Source organism: Cupressus sempervirens, chromosome 1 (assembly GCF_028749045.1).
Source record: "Cupressus sempervirens isolate cs-2001-9-10 chromosome 1, ASM2874904v1, whole genome shotgun sequence".
Classification (NCBI taxonomy): Eukaryota; Viridiplantae; Streptophyta; class Pinopsida; order Cupressales; family Cupressaceae; genus Cupressus; species Cupressus sempervirens.
In genome coordinates this window covers 437,129,235-437,150,352 of record NC_143118.1, presented here as the reverse complement: position 1 = coordinate 437,150,352, position 21,118 = coordinate 437,129,235, and the positions used below count along the sequence as shown (strand labels likewise).

The 21,118-nt window shown below is 36.9% G+C and overlaps 1 protein-coding gene across 1 annotated transcript in view; it reads left to right on the top strand.

Annotated features, from left to right (window-relative positions):
• Nucleotides 1–21,118, top strand: part of LOC149578155 (uncharacterized) — a 173,183-nt gene that overhangs the window by 26,656 nt on the left and 125,409 nt on the right. Inside the window, exon 2 of the mRNA XM_089827706.1 lies at nucleotides 9,403–9,464. Within this exon, the coding sequence (XP_089683832.1) occupies nucleotides 9,403–9,464 (62 nt within the window). The remainder of the gene's footprint in view (nucleotides 1–9,402; nucleotides 9,465–21,118) is intronic.

The following is a 21,118-nucleotide window of genomic DNA, read 5'->3' as shown; positions in this document are numbered from 1 at the left end:
GAGAGAAGTTTTAACAATATCTTCTTGTACCAATATGTCCTCATTAGGGAGAAGCTTTTGGGAGAGGGGTAAGGTGATATAAGAGAGGCTAAAACATCACATGCATTAATTTATTCCTTTTACTGTTCCTCGGAAAGACACAGTTCAAAGACAAGTTGGTTGAAGGTTGACGTTTTATCTCAAAATTGATGGCATGGAATGGGGTTCTGGGCAGCAACGCAATTTTTTTGTAACATGAAAAGATTTTGAAATACCTATTTTTTTGTCTATGATGTCTAATGCAATGCAACAAATGTGATTCCTAACATACATATGCAATTGATGAATCACTGAAATGGAAGTACATATGTAATGAATTTGACTAATGAATGCATCTAAGTCTGAAAATTACATGTAATAATCAAATCTGGAACGCAAAATCAGAAGATACACAAGTGCAAGAAGAGTCAGATTCATAAAAATGCAATGGTGTGGAAATGGATGTTCACTAGTTTATGCATGCAAACTAGGAACTAGGCTTGTTCCCACTTGATTACATTAAGGAGAATGGATCAACTTGGCTCAACGTCAAATCTGATGGAAATGGATTAGGCACAAGGTGCATCCAATATTCATTGACTGAGTTTAAATTGAGCTATGAAAAATATGAGTTGAATGCTAGATGTGGGGTGGAAAGTGTAAATTGAGACTGATTAACATGTGCAGGAAGTCTTAGATCAGATATGCAGACATGGATTACAAATTTGGAAAGAGGAGGAAGAGAGGAACTTTTTCTTGAAATTTGAGTCCAAAAGTGGAGGTCAATGGTGGTTTTGGGCACCCTTGACCCAGAAATGTTGGTTTGTGGATTAGGTTGTGGTTGACAGAGACTGCATTTTGCGGATTAGAATGCTGTTTAGAAAAGTGCTGGACACTAGTGGGAAATAGCACCACTTATCTTTCTTTTTTGCCTCTGCAAAAGCTAATTTTGTAGGTCTCTATTGGATTTTTCTGATTCTAGATTTGTGTCTTTAGATCTTATCATCCACACATACAAAAAGAGAGAAGTTGTTGGGTACATAGGGGCTTGGTTTTGGGATTAACCTTGAAATGAAATTGAAAAGGAAGCTCTGAAGTAGAATTAACTGACTTGATGATGCAATGCTCTATGAATGTGATCAAAAGTGTTGGTACCATAACATTACCTGACAAGATATAAAGGAGACCAATCATGAAAACATGCTTGCATGAAGATTTTTGTAACTTGCTACTCCACAATGTTTAGACCTGAAGAAGACTTGAAGGATACGATGGGATGAAATGTCCCCTTGAATTTTTGATAATTGCTTGATAATGGATGATGATATATGATTGCTTGATTGTGAAAGTGAATTGAAAGAATGTTCTTATATAAGATTCTCAAGGCTTTTTGTGAATTAAACTTACCCTTAATGGTCATATTTTGACATCAGGATTGGGGAACAATTAGTGGGAACTTGATACTGACATTTAAATCTGGGCTCAAGTTGGTGGGTCAATGATGCCCCAAAATGCCATTGACTGGTGAAGGTCGCCCAAGGGTGCCATTGACTTACCAAAACATGGGCAAACAAGTAGGAATTGAGTGCATTCAGTTTGAGACAACAACTCAGATCACCATGCAAACATATGGCATCAAATTTGTGGTAGAATGGCCAGAAATAGGCTTGGATAAGACATAGGATAGGATAAACTAAGGCAAGGGCAAAAAAAGTTGTCTAATTTGTTACATGATTACAATTTACGATGCTACATGATGATAGGTGGAGTTTGTCAAGAGGTATGTTAGATCCACGTTTCAAGAGATTTTAGTTACGACAAAGATATTTGGAGGCATTAGAGTGAAGATTGTGTTATTGGTTCACATGACGGAAGATTGTATAGAAGCTTGGGAGTTTGCGTTAGCAAGAGGAAGCATGTGAAGATGAATTAGGTCTTAGTAGAGAATATGATGTAAGTGAAGAGCACATGATTATACTGAGAGTAGGGGGGGGGGGGGGGGGGGTGTGAATCAGTATAATAATAACTTTGCCAATTTATAACTTTTTATCCAAACAACTGCTTAAATAAATTTTAAAGCTGAAACCAACAATTATGCACATGAACACAATAACACAAGATTTTACGTGGAAACCCAATATAGGAGAAAACCATGGAAAAATAATTGCTTTTATAACTTTGATCATTTACAATAATTTGTAGGCTACAGCCTACTAGAGGCTACAACGTCTGTGATTATGAGCACTGACTCACTGGAAGCTCCAATTCCCACACTTCGTAGGCTCCAACCAACTGGAAGCACCAACTCCTCGCTGTCTTCTTCGTGAGCACCAACCCAGTGCACACAAACTTCCTTTCCACCTTGGCAATGTTGCTTACTCAACTGATGATGGATACTTGAATTGCATAATTTCTCTTCTTCAATATGATAATTATATCTGCATGAATTGTTTTTAAATCTCTGCCTGTACACACTTTTCTTCCCTTTTACTCTTCACTCTCTTTCCATTATAAATATATATATCAGATTAAAAATCTGAATATATATTTGTTTTATTATATTTACTTCTCCAACTTCTGACCTCTTTTTTTTCTTCTTATTCTTATATTTTCTTCATTTCATTCATCACATCTGACTTCTCATTACATTTCACATACTATTATATTTTCTACTTCATACTTATATATTTTCTCTTTCCACTATTCTGCTCTTACGCACTTTTTCTCAACTTCACTACTTCACCCACTGAATTTGATTTATCTTATATACTTTCATATCTTCTATTAGGCACAACTTTTCAAGTAGAAAGGCACATCTTTATAACTTTACTAATAAATGTGATTGTACATTCAAGCCTTATTACATAAAATATTTTTTAGTTAAATCTTGTTTCCTTGTATATGTCGTGTCATATATTTGTTGTATAGGCACCGCTGCTACCTTAGGAGTAATATATAACAAAAGAAAACTTTAGATATCGAAATTTCCCTTTATATCCCATGACATGGAAGCCCATATCACCGTCAGATACAACTTCATTTTGTCGCTGCTAAGATATGATCATTCAATATTTCTTCTAAAAACTCAGCATTTACCATTTGCCAGCGCACATAGTTTAATACTTCCATCTGGGTGCGTGAGTTTGTCCTACATATTCAACCTTATTTTAAATTGCATCCGAGTCTTTTGTATTTTAGTCTCCTCTCATTGGACACTGGAATCTATTATGTATTTGCTTGATAAAAGCTAATGTCATTTCTCTTGATATGCTGATGTCTTCTATAGTCGATTCTCATACACGTCCTGGTATATAGTCTTCCAAGTAGTTGTATCATGACTTTAGTCTTCAAACAAATTAGTTCTTCCTATATATCGCTGCATACATTCATACTGAAAGACATAGAGTCCTCATTGAATATCTGGCTTGACTTTTTACGGTTCCGTCTCATCGTTTTTGGTCTTCTTGTCACTGCTTATTGGGCCTGTACCATCATTAAATATCTTGCTCCGTCGATGGCTCCTATTGTGCTTACGATGATAGAGTAAACTATTTTGTTATTATCTTCCAGCGTTGATGCTTTATTCCAATCAGTTGGTTTAAAAAAACTAGATCTCTGACTTATAGATTATTGGGTTTCTCCAATTCATTGGGCTTTATTGTTTCATGAACTTGGGTAACACACATATTATGGGACTTGAGTATCAATGCAACTTCGTCTGTTCCCTTATTATTTATGGTGACTGCTCCTTAATTTGATGACTGCATTTCTCCAAGTCCACACCTTACGTCAGAAGCTTTCTTGAATACATTCATTCATATTCGATGCAATCTTTGTTTAAATTCTGAATACATAATGTAGCTGTATGTATTGACTGGGGTGAATTACAACTATTTATTTCTTTGAATGCTTCATTCAGTATCACTAAAGCCACTAGTTAGATCAACATCAATCAATGACTTTTCACCTTGGTGCTGTAGCTTGATAGTTCTTCACTCACTGCATAAAGGTCATATGTCTTTTTAGTCAATTCTCTTATACTTTTATAACTAAGATATGCTGCATCATTACTTTATTTTTATCTTTCTCGAAACATAAATGTTGTTGTTATAATTATTAATAATAATGCTGTATTTGCATTCAATCACATGTGTATCCGTTCAAACTCTCTTATCCATGTTTATATTATCTGCCTTACTTTTCCTTAAATCAAACTCCAATCTTCTTTGATATTGACATCAATGACTATTCCATCAGTAAGGCATATGGTGTTATTTTAGTTCTACACTACTGTAGATAGTTGGGGCTAGAGGTATGTGCCTGGCTGACTACACGTCACTTTTGACTTAGAGCTTTAGGCTGACCTATGGCCGACACATATTATCTTGAAGAGTTGCAGATGCTATAAGCATGATTTAGGACTGTTTCAAGGGGGTAATAGCAATAGAACGAGGACTATAGGAAGGAAGACAAATGAAAGAGCCAGTTAACAAAATGAGAGCTGTAGCAATATAAGTAGGTTGAGTGATTAGTGTAGAGGACAAGGACCTATTATGCATAGTTGGTGATGCGTTCTGTATTTCTTGCATGAAGTTATTGTAATCTTGGATTGTGGCCCAAAAAATAAGAAGCCCCAGTGGCAGATTCTAAAGAGTTTTTAAAATCTAATTGAAATGGACAAATCTTTTGAAGGTTGGCTTTTTCCCCTTTTAGGGATTTCCTAGGGTAAATCTCATGTCTTGTGATTGTGATACGTTGGATTCTATTATATTTTGTTGTGGCTGTGTTTTGGATTGTTAAGGTTGTATGGCTGGACTATTGTTACCTCGGACCCTCCATTCCGGACTGTATCACAGATGGTTCCAAAAATTGCTTCGATTTAGTCAAGCAAATATAATTAATCCTCAATGTATATCACTACTATCAACCTATCAGGGAACTTTGAAGTTAAGTTCTATTTGAAGTCAACTAAAGGGCATTTACTAATTTTTTAAAACATATACCTACTTTGGAGGTTGGTGTCCTATTTCAATATTTTCGAAGTCACAACTGAGATGGATAAAGCTAGTGAAACTCTGGTATACATTTGATGTTCTTAATAATAATTTTTTCTGTTCTTTGCCTTTATGCTTCACAGATTTAAATATCATATGGAGGCTTAAGGAAAGAATATTTAAGATGAAGCTAAACAGCTTCCCCTACCTAACACAAAGCCAGTGAACAATTCAGAATAATAGGAATATGTTCATTGTTCATATCCTTTTGATAAAGCAAGTAATAGGAATATGTTCACTTTTCATTTCCTTTTGATAAAGCAACACCCAAGGCCTCAAATTACACATTTCAAAAGGAATTCAGAAGCCATCTATGGGGGTGGGGGGTGATTTTCCCTGTTTGTCAAGATGGTTTAGGGCAACTGAAAAGTTATTAAGTCAAATCTCTCAGCATAATATCATTATGTAAAATTGTATGCATAATCATGACAAAGATAATTATGATTGACTGAGCCCGACCCACACAGATTAGCTTCTTGCAGAAGACAATATATATGGATGAAAGACAAGTTTTCAATGAAATCATATCATAGCAAGTGACAGCTCACTGATTAGCCTTCTCCAAAGTGCTAGCATATTCTTCAAAATCAACTTATTAAAAGGTTTTGATAGTGAAGTTTTATTTTTCATATACTATATTTATAAGCTTATGTTTGATAAGTATTTTTTGCCTATAGAAGGAAAGTCTTGTGTACATTCAGTAGTTAGAGTTACTAATTCACAAATTTAGTAAAAACGGAATTCACATCTTGAAATGTCGCCTTGATGGTCCCTATTTTAGATGTGGAATCAAAGTTGGTAGTTACGTCTTTGGCAAAGATGAAAACTGTTTTCTGTTGGAGTTTTATAAAATTTAGGGAGTAGCAAAAATGATCTACTAGATATTATTGAGGAAGCTCTAAATACCCTTGGAGCTTTGAATTAAAACATCAATTAGCACTAAAATCCAAGATTTGGGCAATTGTTAGATCATATTGTTTGAATCTACATCAATTTGCAAATTTATATACACAGTCATATCAAAGATAGTTATTGGTAGGCTGTAGCCAAATGCAATAGATCATCTTTTTGCAACAAACAAGATATATGGCTAGAAGCTGACTTTTAGAAGGAATCATAATATTTAAAGAAAGTATTTCTCCAAAAAGTATAGTATTTTTATCAAGCTTCAAGTACGTTTAATAAAGTAAATTGGGACTTTACATATATATCCTTTTTGAACTTGGGTTGATAATTGGTTCTTGTCTATATTCTAGGTAATGTTTTCTTACTTATCAATTCTAATAAACTGTTTTGCTATTGAGGTACTCTTAGAATCTTACCTATTTGTAGGGTACTCAGAAGAGTTCAAATTATATTAGTGAGAAAACTCATTTGAACTGTATACATATTTGAACTTAGTCAACTTTTCCATGTTTTGGAAATTTCGCAAGTACTTGCCAAGTCCTCTGTAGATGTTTGAAATAGCAGCCAGGTTCCCCAACTTAAATATCTTCACTGACTAATTCTTCCCCTTTTTCCATGCCATGAACATGTGGTAGCATTGTGTGCATGTTTGGGTTTTCCAATTTTCAAATTCTTTGCAGACCTGCAAGGTGGACACATGGCAGCTTGGCAGAACCTGAAAACCTTACTGTGGAACTATTCTTAAAGGTCTCTGCCCCCATGATGTGTGTCTGAGGCATATCAGCAAGTTTCAAATAGGCACAAACCCAGCCTACAAGTATGAAATGAAAATTCTTTAAAAGGGGACATCATGGCATTGGCCTTAAAAGAGGAATGTGCTTGGTTGCAAAGAATGAGCACTCGCTGTGGGAAAAAAGATAGAAGGTTGCCTTCTCATGATAGCGAGTCAGTTGGGAAAAGTGCAACTATCGTCCACACCATGAGCATAAGAGTTAATAATGAAAATACTTGACATGGGGATGGCTATAACCACCTTCCTGATTAAATGATCATATCGCTAGCATGTAAAAACAAGGGATAATTTTTAAAACTCATTGTTTGTTGCTAAAAGAGGAGTTCAATTTTTTGGAGTACAACACTTTGTTTTCAGTTTAAAAAGAGTCTGGTTTTATCTTTCTGGAAATTCTCTATACCAATCTGGAGATGCATTTTGCAACATTTGCAATTCAGAGATGCATTTTGTAACATTTGTAATATGTGACTTGTTTTCTGGCTTTACCATGTTCGCTTTTAATAAAGTGCCAAGATTATGCAATTATTGCCTTTCTTCTACTTATTGTAAGTGTGTTGTGTGCTGATAATCTTTACAATGGATCCTGTCTACTAATGTTAATGGATCCTTTCTACTAATGTTGGTCTCCTTGTGTTCCATTTATCCTGGAAAGCTGTGGATCATGCATGTTTTTTACTCTTCCATTTGTCTTTATAATAGAAGGCGAATTGTGCTAGTCTCAATAAGCTCCCCAGAATGGTTAATTACTACGAACTTTGGGAGATATGTGTTTTTATCAGGCTCTTGTAGGAACTATTTCTATCTGGGAACTGAGCACTGCACTTTATGCTTGGTTCTAATCCAGTCTTGAAGGAGTTCTACTGCATCCTGTCTTTCTTCTCGAAAAGAGATAAATTCCTAGGGAGATATCCGATATGTGCCTTTATTCGAATCCTTGTAGGTGATGCTCATGGTTGGGATACAAACATTACACTTTATGTCTTTGCACTTCATGTGCTCTGTTTTACTTTGAACAATGAAGGGTCTGTGGCACATTGTATCCGCTTCTAGAAGGGTAACATTCACCTGAAGTTGAAGTGTTGTAAAAGCTTTCCAAGTGATTTTTAAAGTGTTGCAAAAGCTTTGCATTTACACAGCGCCTTCCTTGGCCTAGCTTTTATGTTTGGGATCTTTCCTCTTTTTCCAGTACACACTAAAATGAATAGGGAACTTCTGAAACCTTGGATGTTGTTTCACAGGGTGCAACGAGTCCCATACATGTTAAACTTCTTGACTGCCCTTCTTTAGGCGTGAGCCTCTTAAGGATCAACATTTCCAAAATAGTCAAGAGTCAAGAAGTTAGATCTGGTGTAGAGCATAGCCAACATGCTGATTATGGTATATGGGTTCCACTACTCATGGACAAGAACATTTTGTGATTTTTGCCTTGCTTCAAGCAGGATACATCTGTGAACATGAAATTCTTGGACGTTAATTTTTTTTTTTTAAAGATGCTCTTTGTTAAATCAACTTTCTTTGATGAAAGATTTGATATTCTTGTTTCCTCTTTGTTTTACTGCTAGGAAACGATTAGATAATCATTTTCTGTGGAAGGTTAGCTTGTAGTATTGACTCACTTGTTGAGATTGTATACAAGTCTTGATGGGGATGTTGTAGCACTATACCACTTGTAAACAAAAATACCACTTGTGAAAAACCCTGGCGATGTTGTAGCTCTATACCTAATGAATCTATATGTGTGTATGCATCAACGAATATGAATCAGTTTTTGAATAAACCTAATAAATTGAAGTTCACGGCTGAAATACATAAAGTACCCCTTGATTTCAAAATACTTTAGACATTGGCAAGCCGTGGTTGTTAAAATGCCATTTATGTTGTGCGGTGTCCATGTTTCTATTTGTAGAGCTCTTTTCAACTTTGTGTGATTTTTTAAAAGTTTCATGCAATACCTGCCAAGGATCATTCCACTCAAGCAAAGATGTTATGGCATGATGTCTGATGGTTGTAGCGATAATGAAAATAGTAAGAGTTCTGAATTTCTTTACGTCATGTATTTCTCTTACTGTGAATTTCTTTGTTATGTTATAGTGTTGATTGTGTTGGAGGTGGGTCTGGAAAATGTTGTTCAGATCACAGCAAGTAATTCTTTAAACTTTGTGGCCACTAAAAGGATGCTTAGAGACAGATGGCCCATGTTTTGATCTCTTGTGCCAATTTATTCTTTTGGATCCCTTGTTTAAAAAAATCACAAAGCTTCAGTCCGGAAGCTTATTATTTTGGACCCCTTTGTTGGAAAAATCACAAAACTTCAGTACAGAGGATTTTGCGTAATTTGGAAATACACTCTTTAACTTGTTATGGTCATAATTTTCAAATTCATAAGCTTTTAAATTTTAAATAATGTTAATGTTCAACAGGGTTTTCCATCTCATATTTGATTTCCAAATGCCGTTTTCAACTGTTTAGCTTTGAGAAATCTCTAATCACCACAGGAATGTATTGAAATAGGAAGAATTACATTTTTATGTCTATGTTTCTTTCTTCATCAACGTCCATGCTCATAAAGTTTTTCTTTTTCATTTTTTTGGTTGTAGGGCTGTACATAATAATTATTTTGGCATGTTGCAGATATTAAAGAACTTCTTGGTGTGGATTGACACAAATCTAGGTCACTGGGGGCCTCTCGTATTGTAAGTACCATCATATTTTTCTTTATTTGGGCATATCCATCTTTACAATGTCTCGGTAATATCAAATTTTTTCTAGCTGGTTTTAGATAGAAATCATTCACTTGCATTGAAACTCATGATGATTCAGTGAGATACAAAAGAGCATTTCCAATCACAAAAAGAGTGGATTAATATCATTTGAATGCTCCTATCCAATCAGACAATGTGATCTACAACTTTTTATTACCGTCCTAGAGAACACTTTAAACCCTAAGGCTTGCACAATTCTGGAGTGGAAGGTTTTCTATAATGCCAATGTTTATGAAATTGTATCCTTAGCGATTTTATTCCATACCATACCAGTGAGACTTTTTTGAACTGAGTTTCCCTTTCTAATAATTATAGTGTTGATGTGAGTTTTATATCACTTACATAACACATTAGCAATTGAACATTTGATACGGAGTATCAAACATACAATTGCTAATATGTTATGTAAGTGATACAAAACTCACATCTACATTATCTGGCACTGGAAGGAGGGCTGAATGATTTTCATTTTCGGATCAACTTGGAAATTCAGAGCATGACGAGGGATGAGCTTTCAAGGTTAGATTTGAGATGAGAGATCTCTTTTAAAATAAAAAAATTAAAAAATTCAGAAAATTCAAAAAAGAAAAAGAAAAAGAAAGGTTTCTCAATGGATAGGCGAGTGGACGTTCACCCCATTTGGTTTGATTTGAACAAAAGGTTACATCCATTGAATTTGTCTCAACTTGCAGCACCAAGGAAATGTAGGATACATGGTACTACGGATCATGGGGAGATGGATTGTTTGGTGTTTCTCTTAAGAGTGGACATGGTGTTAAGAGGAAAATTTTCTTTTTCACAAATACATGAGCCTACGGTCTTTGTCAATTCGGAGGAAGATTTTCTTGTTTTCAAAGAAGATATCAATAGGGAACCAAAAAACATATGTGAAAAACGTTATTGGTGCCTTGCACATAGTCTCATATATTCAGACTCTACTTGCCCATCTTGCCAAGACACCATTGACTTGGTCAACTTTCAATTGGGTTGGTATGAGAAAATATCTGTAGGGGGTGGTAAGAATTTCTTTCAGCTTTCAAGTTGGACACCAAAGAATGAAGAAGATAAGATTTATCAAGAGTATATGGTTGATTCTGATATTCAAGATAACCGAGTGGATGAACCTTCCCACATTATATCACGAGGTGGAGAGGTTGACAAGAAAATCGAGAGAACAATTGAATTTATCCAAGAGAGAGAGGAGATGGTAAGCAAAGGAAAGGATTCCACTGAGATCCTGATTGAGTCAGATCCAGATGCTTCATCTGGCGAGGGTGAAGGTATGTTTGAGAGCTTCAAGAACTTTGTGACTAGAACTGTGTAGCAAGGGATTGAGTTGGGTAACCGAACGCTAGTAAGAGACTTATTATTGCCCAATTGGTGTAGAATTCACAATGTGTTCCACTCGGAGTTATCTTGCTCCTTGTGTACAGTGGCCTTAGAACAAGTAGAAAACATAATCCTAGGGGCTCTAAAACGAGAAGATCAACATGGCAGACAAAAGGTTGAGATTCAACAAGTTGATGAAGCAAAAAATCAACAAGTAAAGACACACGAAGAACTACAAATGGAACATCAAAAGGTGGACAAAAAGGAAATCTTTGGTGAGCCTTCATGCATAATTCAAGGGATGACTCTTGAGGATGGGTTGCAAGAAGTTTCAAATATCTTTAAAGAGGAAGATAATCAAGTGAGAAAGTTGAACAAGGAATTACAAGATATCACAAGAGAGTTCAAGTATGAGGAAAATATTGATAAACCAATGCAAGGCGCTATCTCCACTACATTCTTTGGGGGGATGCTTGAAGATCCTATAGAAGAAATACAAAAGGAGTCATTGCCCAAGGCCTTTCAAGGTGATCAAGTTGTTGCAAGTGGCATGATTCACCATCAACTTCGACCTCCAGAAATTTTGCCACTTGAAATGGAAGTTGATGGGCATTTCACAAAGACATATGATGGTTCTCCTATCAATCTCGAAGGTGCTATGCTAGTCTCGAAGGTGCTATGTTTGGCGAGAACCCACATAAAGAATGGCAAGATGTTCCTAAAGACAGTTCAAATGGAAATTACATGCTAGATGATGAAGCTCCTATTGATGAGGATATGCTAGGATTGTTAAGTGGTGATCGAGTCGCTCCTGTGAAAAGGGAAAATAAAGAACAGTTTGGGTTGATGCTACAGTTGGATGTTGTGTTCGAGCAACTTGGAGCGGTGTTTGAGGGGGAGAATATCAAACAATCCTTGATTTTTGAGGATAGACTTGAAGAGATTCACAAGGATTCATGGTTCACTGTTCACAGGGACAAGCCCCCAAAGGCGATATTTCATGAGCTTGATTCCAAGATTGATCCTGCCTGGGCTACCAATAAGTCTGATGTAGATGTTAGAGGGATGGTGCACCACCAACTTCGACCTCCTGAGGCCATGAAGAATTTGCAGGTTTCATTTGAATTTGAGTCATGCCAGGTTGTTTCTTTCCCTGCTCTTAAAGATTTTTTATTTTGATTATGGAAATTTAGGAGAGACAACTTGTATTTGGATTAATCATGGACCCTATGAGTTGCCTCAATTGTTGGTCTTGCATATTAATTTTCTAGAGTTTGAGTTTGAGGTGACCAAATTTTTTTTAGAGTACAAGGATGAGTTTGCAAGATTGAGAACTATCACCCAAACCTTGTTAGTTTTGAACATCTTGAGAAACCATGTTAGATCCAGTGTATATATTAGAGTTAGTGTTGTCCCTTTAGAGTCTTGTACATAGTTAGAGTAGGTTTGCTTTCAGTTGGTAGTTAGTTTGTTTTTCTGTTCTTTAGAGTAGAGTTTGTCTTGGACCATTTGGCCCAAGGGTTTAGAGTAGTTTTCTTTTCAGTTCTTTAGAGTAGTTTACCTTCAGTTGTTTAGTTTAGGTGTTGTGAGAGAGCTCAAGTAAAATTTGCATCAGGTCATTTGACTTGAGATCTTTTACTCGTCCCTTGGAGCAGTTTTGGTTTTGGGTCTTTGCAAGTGCAAAGGGGGGTCCATGTTATCACTCGTGGGCGAGGTGTGTGGATTTTACATTTTTGGTAACAAAACAAAGTTTGCCTTGTTCATTTCTCGAATACATTTAACAAGGTTCAGAGATTAAAGGATGTGTTTAGTCGTTGGTCTATGATAGGACTTGTCCTAGATTTGGGTTAGACCCGATAGAGGTTCCTAAGTTATCTTTGACATGGTTACAACATTCTACTCACACTTAATTGCTTTGAGTTCTTGATGTTTCAAAGTGAAATTGAACTTAGTAAAAATCTTACACCTACTTCAGTGGCACTGTGGTCTTCCAAACCCTCCGCAAGCTTCAATGCCTACAAACCAAATAAAAAGATTGAAAAGAAAAGAAAAAAAGAGAAAATATCATGAGAAAAGAGAGAAAGTAGTATCAAAGTGAAAATAAAGATAAAATTTGGTTCAAGGGTGTGCAATCATCTATATCGGTGCTATAAAAATAATCACTAAAGGTAGAACCATGATTGTGGTGCCACAACGATAACTCCGTCGGGGCTATAAACACTTGACTCGCAGCGGGGCTCTATCCAGGTTGCTTTTGAAGTAAGGATATTATAATAGCTAAGTCTGATGGATCTAAGAGATTATCAAGTTCTTGTCGAGTGGGGAATAAATCATTTGCACACACGTAACTTATGGTCAAAGTGCTTAGGTTCAACTTGAGAGTTCTTTCCTTTGTGGAGTGCTTGTCCTTAAGTGGATTTGCGGATAAGCCATCCTGAGATTTTTGTTCTAAGTTACTTATTTCTTGAAATGTTTAGGAACATTTCTTTGGGTTGACGCTAGATGTTGTGAGGTTTTCACACCATCGCCCCAAAAATTTGGGGACCCCCTTTTTTCGATTGCCTTAGGAATTTTTCTGTCTGGAGGTTTCAAATTTTAAGATTTCACGCCTTGGACACCTTTAGGGCCAGTGGGGAGAGGGTTAGATTTATTTTCACCTGGTTTTAACTTGATTTTCTAGAGCCACCAATTCTATCCTTAAGTCGAACAAATTTCAAAGTTAATTCCAACTTGGTAGGATAAAATTGTGAATTTTGTACTTAGACATTTTCTTTTGAAAATTTGGACATAATTGTATAAATTTGGATAATTTTCAAAAAAATGAAATTTTTGTTAAATTTGGTCTTTTGGAAAATCTTAATTATTTTTTTGGTGAAGAAAATAAATTTTTGTGATGTTGAAGTCAAATTGCAAAATTGATTTTTAGGCTCTAGAGAAATAATTTTATTTGTGTTAAAATGCTAAAATTGCTTAGCTAAATCGATTTGAATTAAAATTGCAAAAAATTGGCTTTAATAGATTAAAATTGCCTTGAAAACTTTTTGAATTCAATGAAATTGATAATTTAATATTGAAAAATGGCTTTTTGTTAGCCAAAAACCAATTTTAATGACTTATTAATCACTAAATCCTCATTAAATGGAAATATTTAACATCTCCAAGGCACCATTTAATTTCCTTTTGCAATTTAGAACTAACTGGCAATTTTAAAAGGCAATTTTCATTTTAGCAAAATTAATATTTAGCTAAGTATTTAATTGTGGGCCATATTTTTTGCATTAATTATTGTTTTTCTTGCTCCTAGGGTCCAAGTTGGCTAGCTTGGGGGGAGTAAGAAAGTTGGGTATAAGAGGAGGCCTCTCTCCCATTTCTTGCTCACTTCTCACTTCTCCTTCTCAAGGCGTCGGTGATTTTGCAAGAGCAGATCTGCACTCTTCTTGCTTGGCGAAATTTGTGGGAGCCAAATTTTGTGGAGGGCGAAATTTGTGGGAGCCAAAATTTGTGGAAGCCGAATTTTGTGGAGGGCGAATTTTGTGGGAGCCGAAATTTGTGGGAGATAAAATTCTGATTTTTGCAAGAGGCTGCAATTTTTGCCCTAGGTTGGGTAATTTTATTTGGAGGTGAATTGCATGATAAAATTCTGATTTGCAAGGGATTTGAAGTTCTTAAGGTGAAGTCCTAATTTCGAAAAGTCACTGTAAGATTAGTGGTTAAGGTGAATTTTCATCATCTAGAGTTGCAAGGGGTCCTTAAGCTGACATCCTTCTTTCGTTCTAGTCTTAGGATTGCTTCCCTTAGTTCTACTTGCCTTCTGGTCCACCACTCTACCATCCCGTAATAGGGCGACGAGCATGGAGGATGTTAGTGCAAGTAAGAATCCCAAGTAGACAAGACTAAGAAAGACAAAGAGGATATGATGCCCAAAACACCCTTCTTCTCGAAAATGAAGAGAATAACCGACACCAATATCGGTATAGTGGACATGATACGGATGAAGGATAGACTAAAGGAAGGACAATCCCCCTTGGCAAAGACGATGTCAACGAGACAGATTTTTGATCGAAGTTGGATGAATTAGGAAAGGTTGCTATCAAGAAAAAGCATTTGGGCACCCTTTCCTCTCTCAATGCTCTTATTGGATTTGCGAAAGAATGTGAGAAGGATCATGAAAAGATGCTACAAGCAGCAAGCAGCGCGGTGAAGTCAGTGGAACTCAGGGCAAAGCACACACCTTGTCTTCCTATGGAAGAAGTTAACGAAAGGCTAGCTAAGTTCATTGCCTTAGCTAAGAAAATGAAAGAAAAGGGAAGATTTATATTAGAAGATCATTTGATGTAAGCCCAAGTGGCAATTTCCCTTTCTTCTAGAATAGGACAAGTGTCTATTTCTAATTGGCCACCATTTTGGCGCCTTCTCATTGGTTGCCACTTTTTGTACTTTTCTCATTGGTCCATTGATGAGGTGGCGTCTTCTCATTGGTCGATGGGGTGGCAACCCTAATTAGGGTTTTGAGGATCCAATTTGGATCGTTGGTCTTGTTTTGATTTGCATCGTCCATTTTATTTTTGGCCCCTATATAAGGCCATTTGCTCTCATTTGTAAAGTGTTGGAGAAATTGTTGTGAAGATAATACCAAAATTGCTCTCTTCTTCATTGTTGCGATTTGCATTTGATTAAGAACATTGGGTATTATTGCATGTTTTCTACTTCCACTTAGTTAGATTTCCTTTCAAGTTGTTAAAGTTCGTTTCATTTCAAGTGGCTAAGTAGGAGTGAAGTAGATGGATAGTTGTATGGTAGCATTGGTAAATGTTTGATAGGAATCAATACTAGACCACTAGCATCCTAGTGGCTGGTTGGGAAGCTTTGTGTGGAAAACTAGTTTATTATTCCTTTGAATCATTGCACCTGTGGAAGTGAGGCCGCTGGTCAGCTCTCATTAGGTTCAATCCCCGTCCATTTGCTAACCTTCCATTCATAGGAGTAGGAGTAGAATAGTGAGTAGCTGGGTAGTTGAAGCTTAGAGAAGGAAGTTAGAGGAGTAAGTTAAGTATCAAAACACATCCATTCACCTTCCACCACCACTGCTTTCCATCAACATCATCACTGGCAGACACATCCTCCATCACCACCACCAACATTATCTGCCTCCGTACATTTCACAAACCGAGCCACCATCACCTTCATCTCACCAAAGTCCAAGTCATCCTTGAATGAATAGTGTAAGGCCGCCTACGTGATTACCAACAAATCACATCGATAAAACTGAGCGAGTATCCAATGGTGTAAGGAACATTGGAGCTATTGCTTATGTCTTCATGAGTAATAACTTTTCAAGAGAGGAGTTGCATGTTTGATATCCCATATTGAATTTTCAAATCCTAATATGTTATGTAAGTGATACAAAACTCGCATCAACATATAGGAAGGATGTGCCTCACTCTAGGAGTGGGTTTTTTTTCCTCACACCTTGTACACAACATTTGTTCTAGTAGCATGCCTTCTTTTGGGTGACAATCTGAGGGTTTTTAGGAATACATTCATGTTTTGATTAGTTTTCCTAAGCACAAATTTCATACAGCTTACTGTTACATCTTGAGTGGAAGAGGTCTGGTGAAGTTTGAATACTCTTTTATAGTTTTCATTGGGAAACCCATGCATTTTTTGAGTTTTCATCAGTTATGGCCAGCGGCTTTGAGTGTTTCTTTTTGTTCATTTATGTAACATGGGAACCCAAGAGAAATTAATCTAAAACATGCTACTAAGTTTACAAAATAGTCTTTTTTTAAGAGTTTACAATCAATAGCGAATACCAATGTAAAACAATTTGGAAGCAATATAACATAAGACAAATGTAACTCAAACATAGATTACATTTACCAAGGGTTCCATGGCATAAAATTATGTACACATTAATTAATTATAAAGATAAATCATAAGTACAAAACTCACATCCATGGATGAACATCAAGTACTTCATAACCTAAGATACAACTGATATCATGAAATATACACAATGAACCAACATCCACAGCACAAGTCGTAGTGTATTTAATAATAACCAAATACAAAGTACAATACTCTATCTCCAAAAGTATCACATATGATACAACAATACACACACTATACAACATAAGAAAGGTAAGAGCAAGTCTCCAAAGTAGATGAACAAGAACTACAAATGCAACAAGGATCACCCAACATTGGTACAGGAAAGTCAAAATTCTCAAATGTTGAAAGAAATCACTACCACCTGACCTCGTGGAACCTAAAAGGCCCACTCCCACCATGATGAGGACATAACAACATACTCCACTCACAAATCAAACACTAAAATCAACCACTAGTACAAACTAAGAAAGGGATCTTGAAAGCTGTCTATCTCAAAGTGCACAACAAAATTGCAAAGGTAGTACACACCAAACTTGAGGCATCCAACACATGTAGGAAAGTATCACACCCCAAATTTTTTCGCCTAATTTAAAATTGCTCATATAGTCCTTGAGTTTTCATTGGAATTCAATTGACATGTAAAATTAGTTATGATCATGGGAAAGGGTAAGATGGTTAATTGTTATAATTATTACGATAATAGATAATTGTCTATTATTAGTTAATGGTAATCTATTGTAAATATCTAGTTCGCTTTAAGTTAGGTTTCACCTTTTTAGCTTTCTTTGTTAGAATAGAATGTTTCTATTCTTTACGATTGTTTCCTAAGGAAACATCGTTTTATTCTTTTGTATATAATGACCTTTCAGTCTCTGTTAATAATAAGTAAGTATTTTACCAATTACTTCTGTAATATGGTATCAGAGCCAATACTTCAATTTTTTTATAATTTTTTTTGAAATTATTTGTGATTATTTTTGAGTTTTCTTGTTTCACAAAAACCCGACTAGGGTTTCCGTTCGAATTTTGGAGAATCATCAAAACATATCATCGAATTTGTTTGAAAATCACACAAGTAAAAGATTTAGCTAGGGTTTTTCATTGAAATAAATCATCGAACTTGTCTGAAAATCTCCAAATCATGATTGTTCATGTGTGCTGAATTGGTGTCTGTTCCTGTGTGTGCCAAACTTTGGTGCCGTTTTTTGCTGATATAAGACAGCTCACGGTTTTGCATTACTGCGATTTTAGGGTGAAGAATCTGTTCGTTTTGTGCTGTCCCTGCAAAAAAAACCTCTTCCAGCACCAACATCGTCCATTTTCGCACATTCTTTACATCATTCTGCCATTATTTTGCAAATCCGAGCTTTCATGGTTGCCGACTGCGGTTTTTTCGAAACCCTAATTTTTGACCTTGAATTTTTTTTGATTACAGATTCTTGGTGGGTTTTTTGAGAGCTCTGTTGGGTTGTCATCCGTTTTTCCTGGGTGTCTTGTCTTTCGTGCCTCATTTTTGAGCTAGCGGATCCAAAAAATGATACCATATTCCTTCTGGGTTTTTCGAGCTTTCTTCTAGGTCACTCTTCGAGTTTTTTGGGTCTTTCATTTTTTTGCCTCAAAGAATGTGCCTTCAAAGATATTCACGATTTTTCATTGAAAAACATGCCATGGCATCTTTGACAAACATTCTGCTCGAGCACGATTTCGAATTCAATGGTGGGAATTATGGCACTTGGAAGCAACAGATCATCGCCATTTTTGAATATCAGAACACCAATCAACTTATACTGGGTGTTACAAAGCGTCCGACTGCTCTTGGTTCTAATTAGGATACATGGGATCTAAATAATCGGGAGGCAGTGATGCTTCTCAAATTATCCATGGCTGATGATCAGCTTTCTTAGATTCCATCTGGCAAGACAGCTGCCGAGATCTGGACACATCTCAAAGGTCTTGATGAGACTTCTGACAAAAGCAGAGCTTTCTTTTTGAAGAACACTCTGTTTTCTATTGTCATGGATGAGCAAACCTCGCTCCAGACACACCTGAATAGGATTCAGGAAATCCGACATCAGTTACTTGCCATAGGTTGCAAGATGGAGAAAGAGGATATTGTGGTTATCACTCTTTGGAGTTTACCAAAGTCCTATGAGCATATTATCGAGATTCTCAACATCACGTCTTCTGGTGTTGATTTGAAGGTCATTGATCTCTACACCCCGCTGCTTCAGCAAGATCGGTGGAAAAAATAGTTCGATAGCAACTCCAATTCCACCTCCACAAAGCAAGCCTTTGCTATGAAATCCTTTCGGAAGGATAAAGGCAAGTTTCAGCAACCATCTTAGTAGAAGTCTTCTGCTCCAGCATCAGATGGTTCTCGAAAGAAGAACATTCAATGCAACTACTGCCACAAGGTTGGACACATGGAGGTTGAATGTCGAAAATGCTTAGCTGCACAATCTAAGCAATTAGGTTTGCAACCCAAAGCAGACATTACAGAGCACACTGAGTAGGCGGAGTCTGCCTTTTACGCCTTCATGGCAAAAAGACCTGCAGATGATGGTAAATCATTTGCCTGGTACATTGATTTAGGTGCCTCTCGTCATTTCACTCACTGTAGAGACTGGTTTACTGACTACCAACCTTATTCAGAGTCTGTTATTTTTTGTGGCGGAGAAGAGTACACGGTTGTTGGCAAAGGCAACATTCAAATTCAGTCTACTAGGAGGAATCTCATATTCCTCGATGTGTACTACATTCCAGGGATGAAACTAAATCTACTCTCAGTTAGTCAATTGTTGGGACATTTTGCACACTTGGATGTCACCTTCAATTCACATCAGTGTACCATCACCGATTGGGTGATTCAGTCTATTGTTGCAGTAGGTCTTGAGGATCATGGTATCTTCAGATTTTCAGATTCTGTTGATTCTTTGGACTTAGCTATGACTACTTGTTAGTCTTCTATCAGCACACTTTGGCATCAATGATATGGGCGCTTAAATGTGCATTATCTCTCACAGCTTGCTCGGGATGAGCTTGTTCTTGGATTGCCAGAGATACAGACCCAATAGCTTGGAGTTTGTGATGCATGCCAGGCTGGAAAACAACATCGCACACCTTTCACCAGTGGTGATTCATGGCACGCTTCTCAAGTACTTCAGCTTGTTTGTTTACCATATGGGTAAAATAAATCAATGCATACAGACAATGGAAATACGAACAACAGAACTCCTTAGGTTATTCGCATATGCCAGAACATTACATTATGCTTCCTAAGATAAGATGATTTACAATGATTCCAGACGGGGTATAAATACTATCCGCCGAACCTTTACGAAGGAGTCCGTCGGCCACAAACATTATGTCTGCTACAAACTATTTACTCGTCGGCTACAAAATCTTTACCGACGATGTTGGCTACAGAATACAAAAACACCGACGACAATCAAGTCGGCTGACATAGTTTCTACTGACGACATCATCCCTCCCAAAAGAAAAAGTCGTCTTCGAATGACAATTACAAAATATCTAAGACAAAATATATTAACGGACTGATTACAACAAGATAAAGCTGCGCCTGACACATCACTTTCACCTTCGTCCCGTGCCTGTAGCCTTCTAAATGAAGCTGACCTTAATAGCCACTTGTGCTGCTTTTTCTGTTTTCAACTCCTCGATACCCTAAGCCAAGTGTCGCTGCACTGCCTCCAATTGGATGATCAGCTCCTCCCCAGCTCTCTATGCATCCACCAAGACAGCCTCTCGGCCAACACCTACTCCTAGTGCCTCTGGTACATAGACACTCCATGCCTACAGCAACTTCAAGTCTTCTCAACTGGTCACACTTCATGACTGATATCTGCAACGACTGGGGGTCCAGGGGGCAATGCCCCTCGCCGCCAAGACCAAATTAACACTTTGAAACCCACACAAAATTGCATGGAACACACTATTTCTGTCATTTTCTTCTGATCTAATACTCTTTCTGGCAACCATCGATGCTTCCCCTTCCCTTTGACATCATTTGCTACTCATTCTGAACAATTTGAATCTATCGTTTTTTTTTTTTTAAATTTTATTTTAGCTCCTTCCTTTGCTCGCCCACTGCTGTGCCTCTTTCCTATCCTGCCGAGTACCTTTCAACAATGAAATTGATATTAACTCCTCCGTGTTGAATTTGTCCTTCAGGGTGAAAGTGCCGCAACCTGTCAAACTCACAAACACCCCCAAAACTCGTAAAAAACCATCTGCGGGAGAGAGAAAGCTAGCCGCGGGACACATCTTCAACGTGGGAAGCTGACCAATAACCCACCAATGTCACACCATGATCCAGATTTATTCCATCGAACACACCATATTTG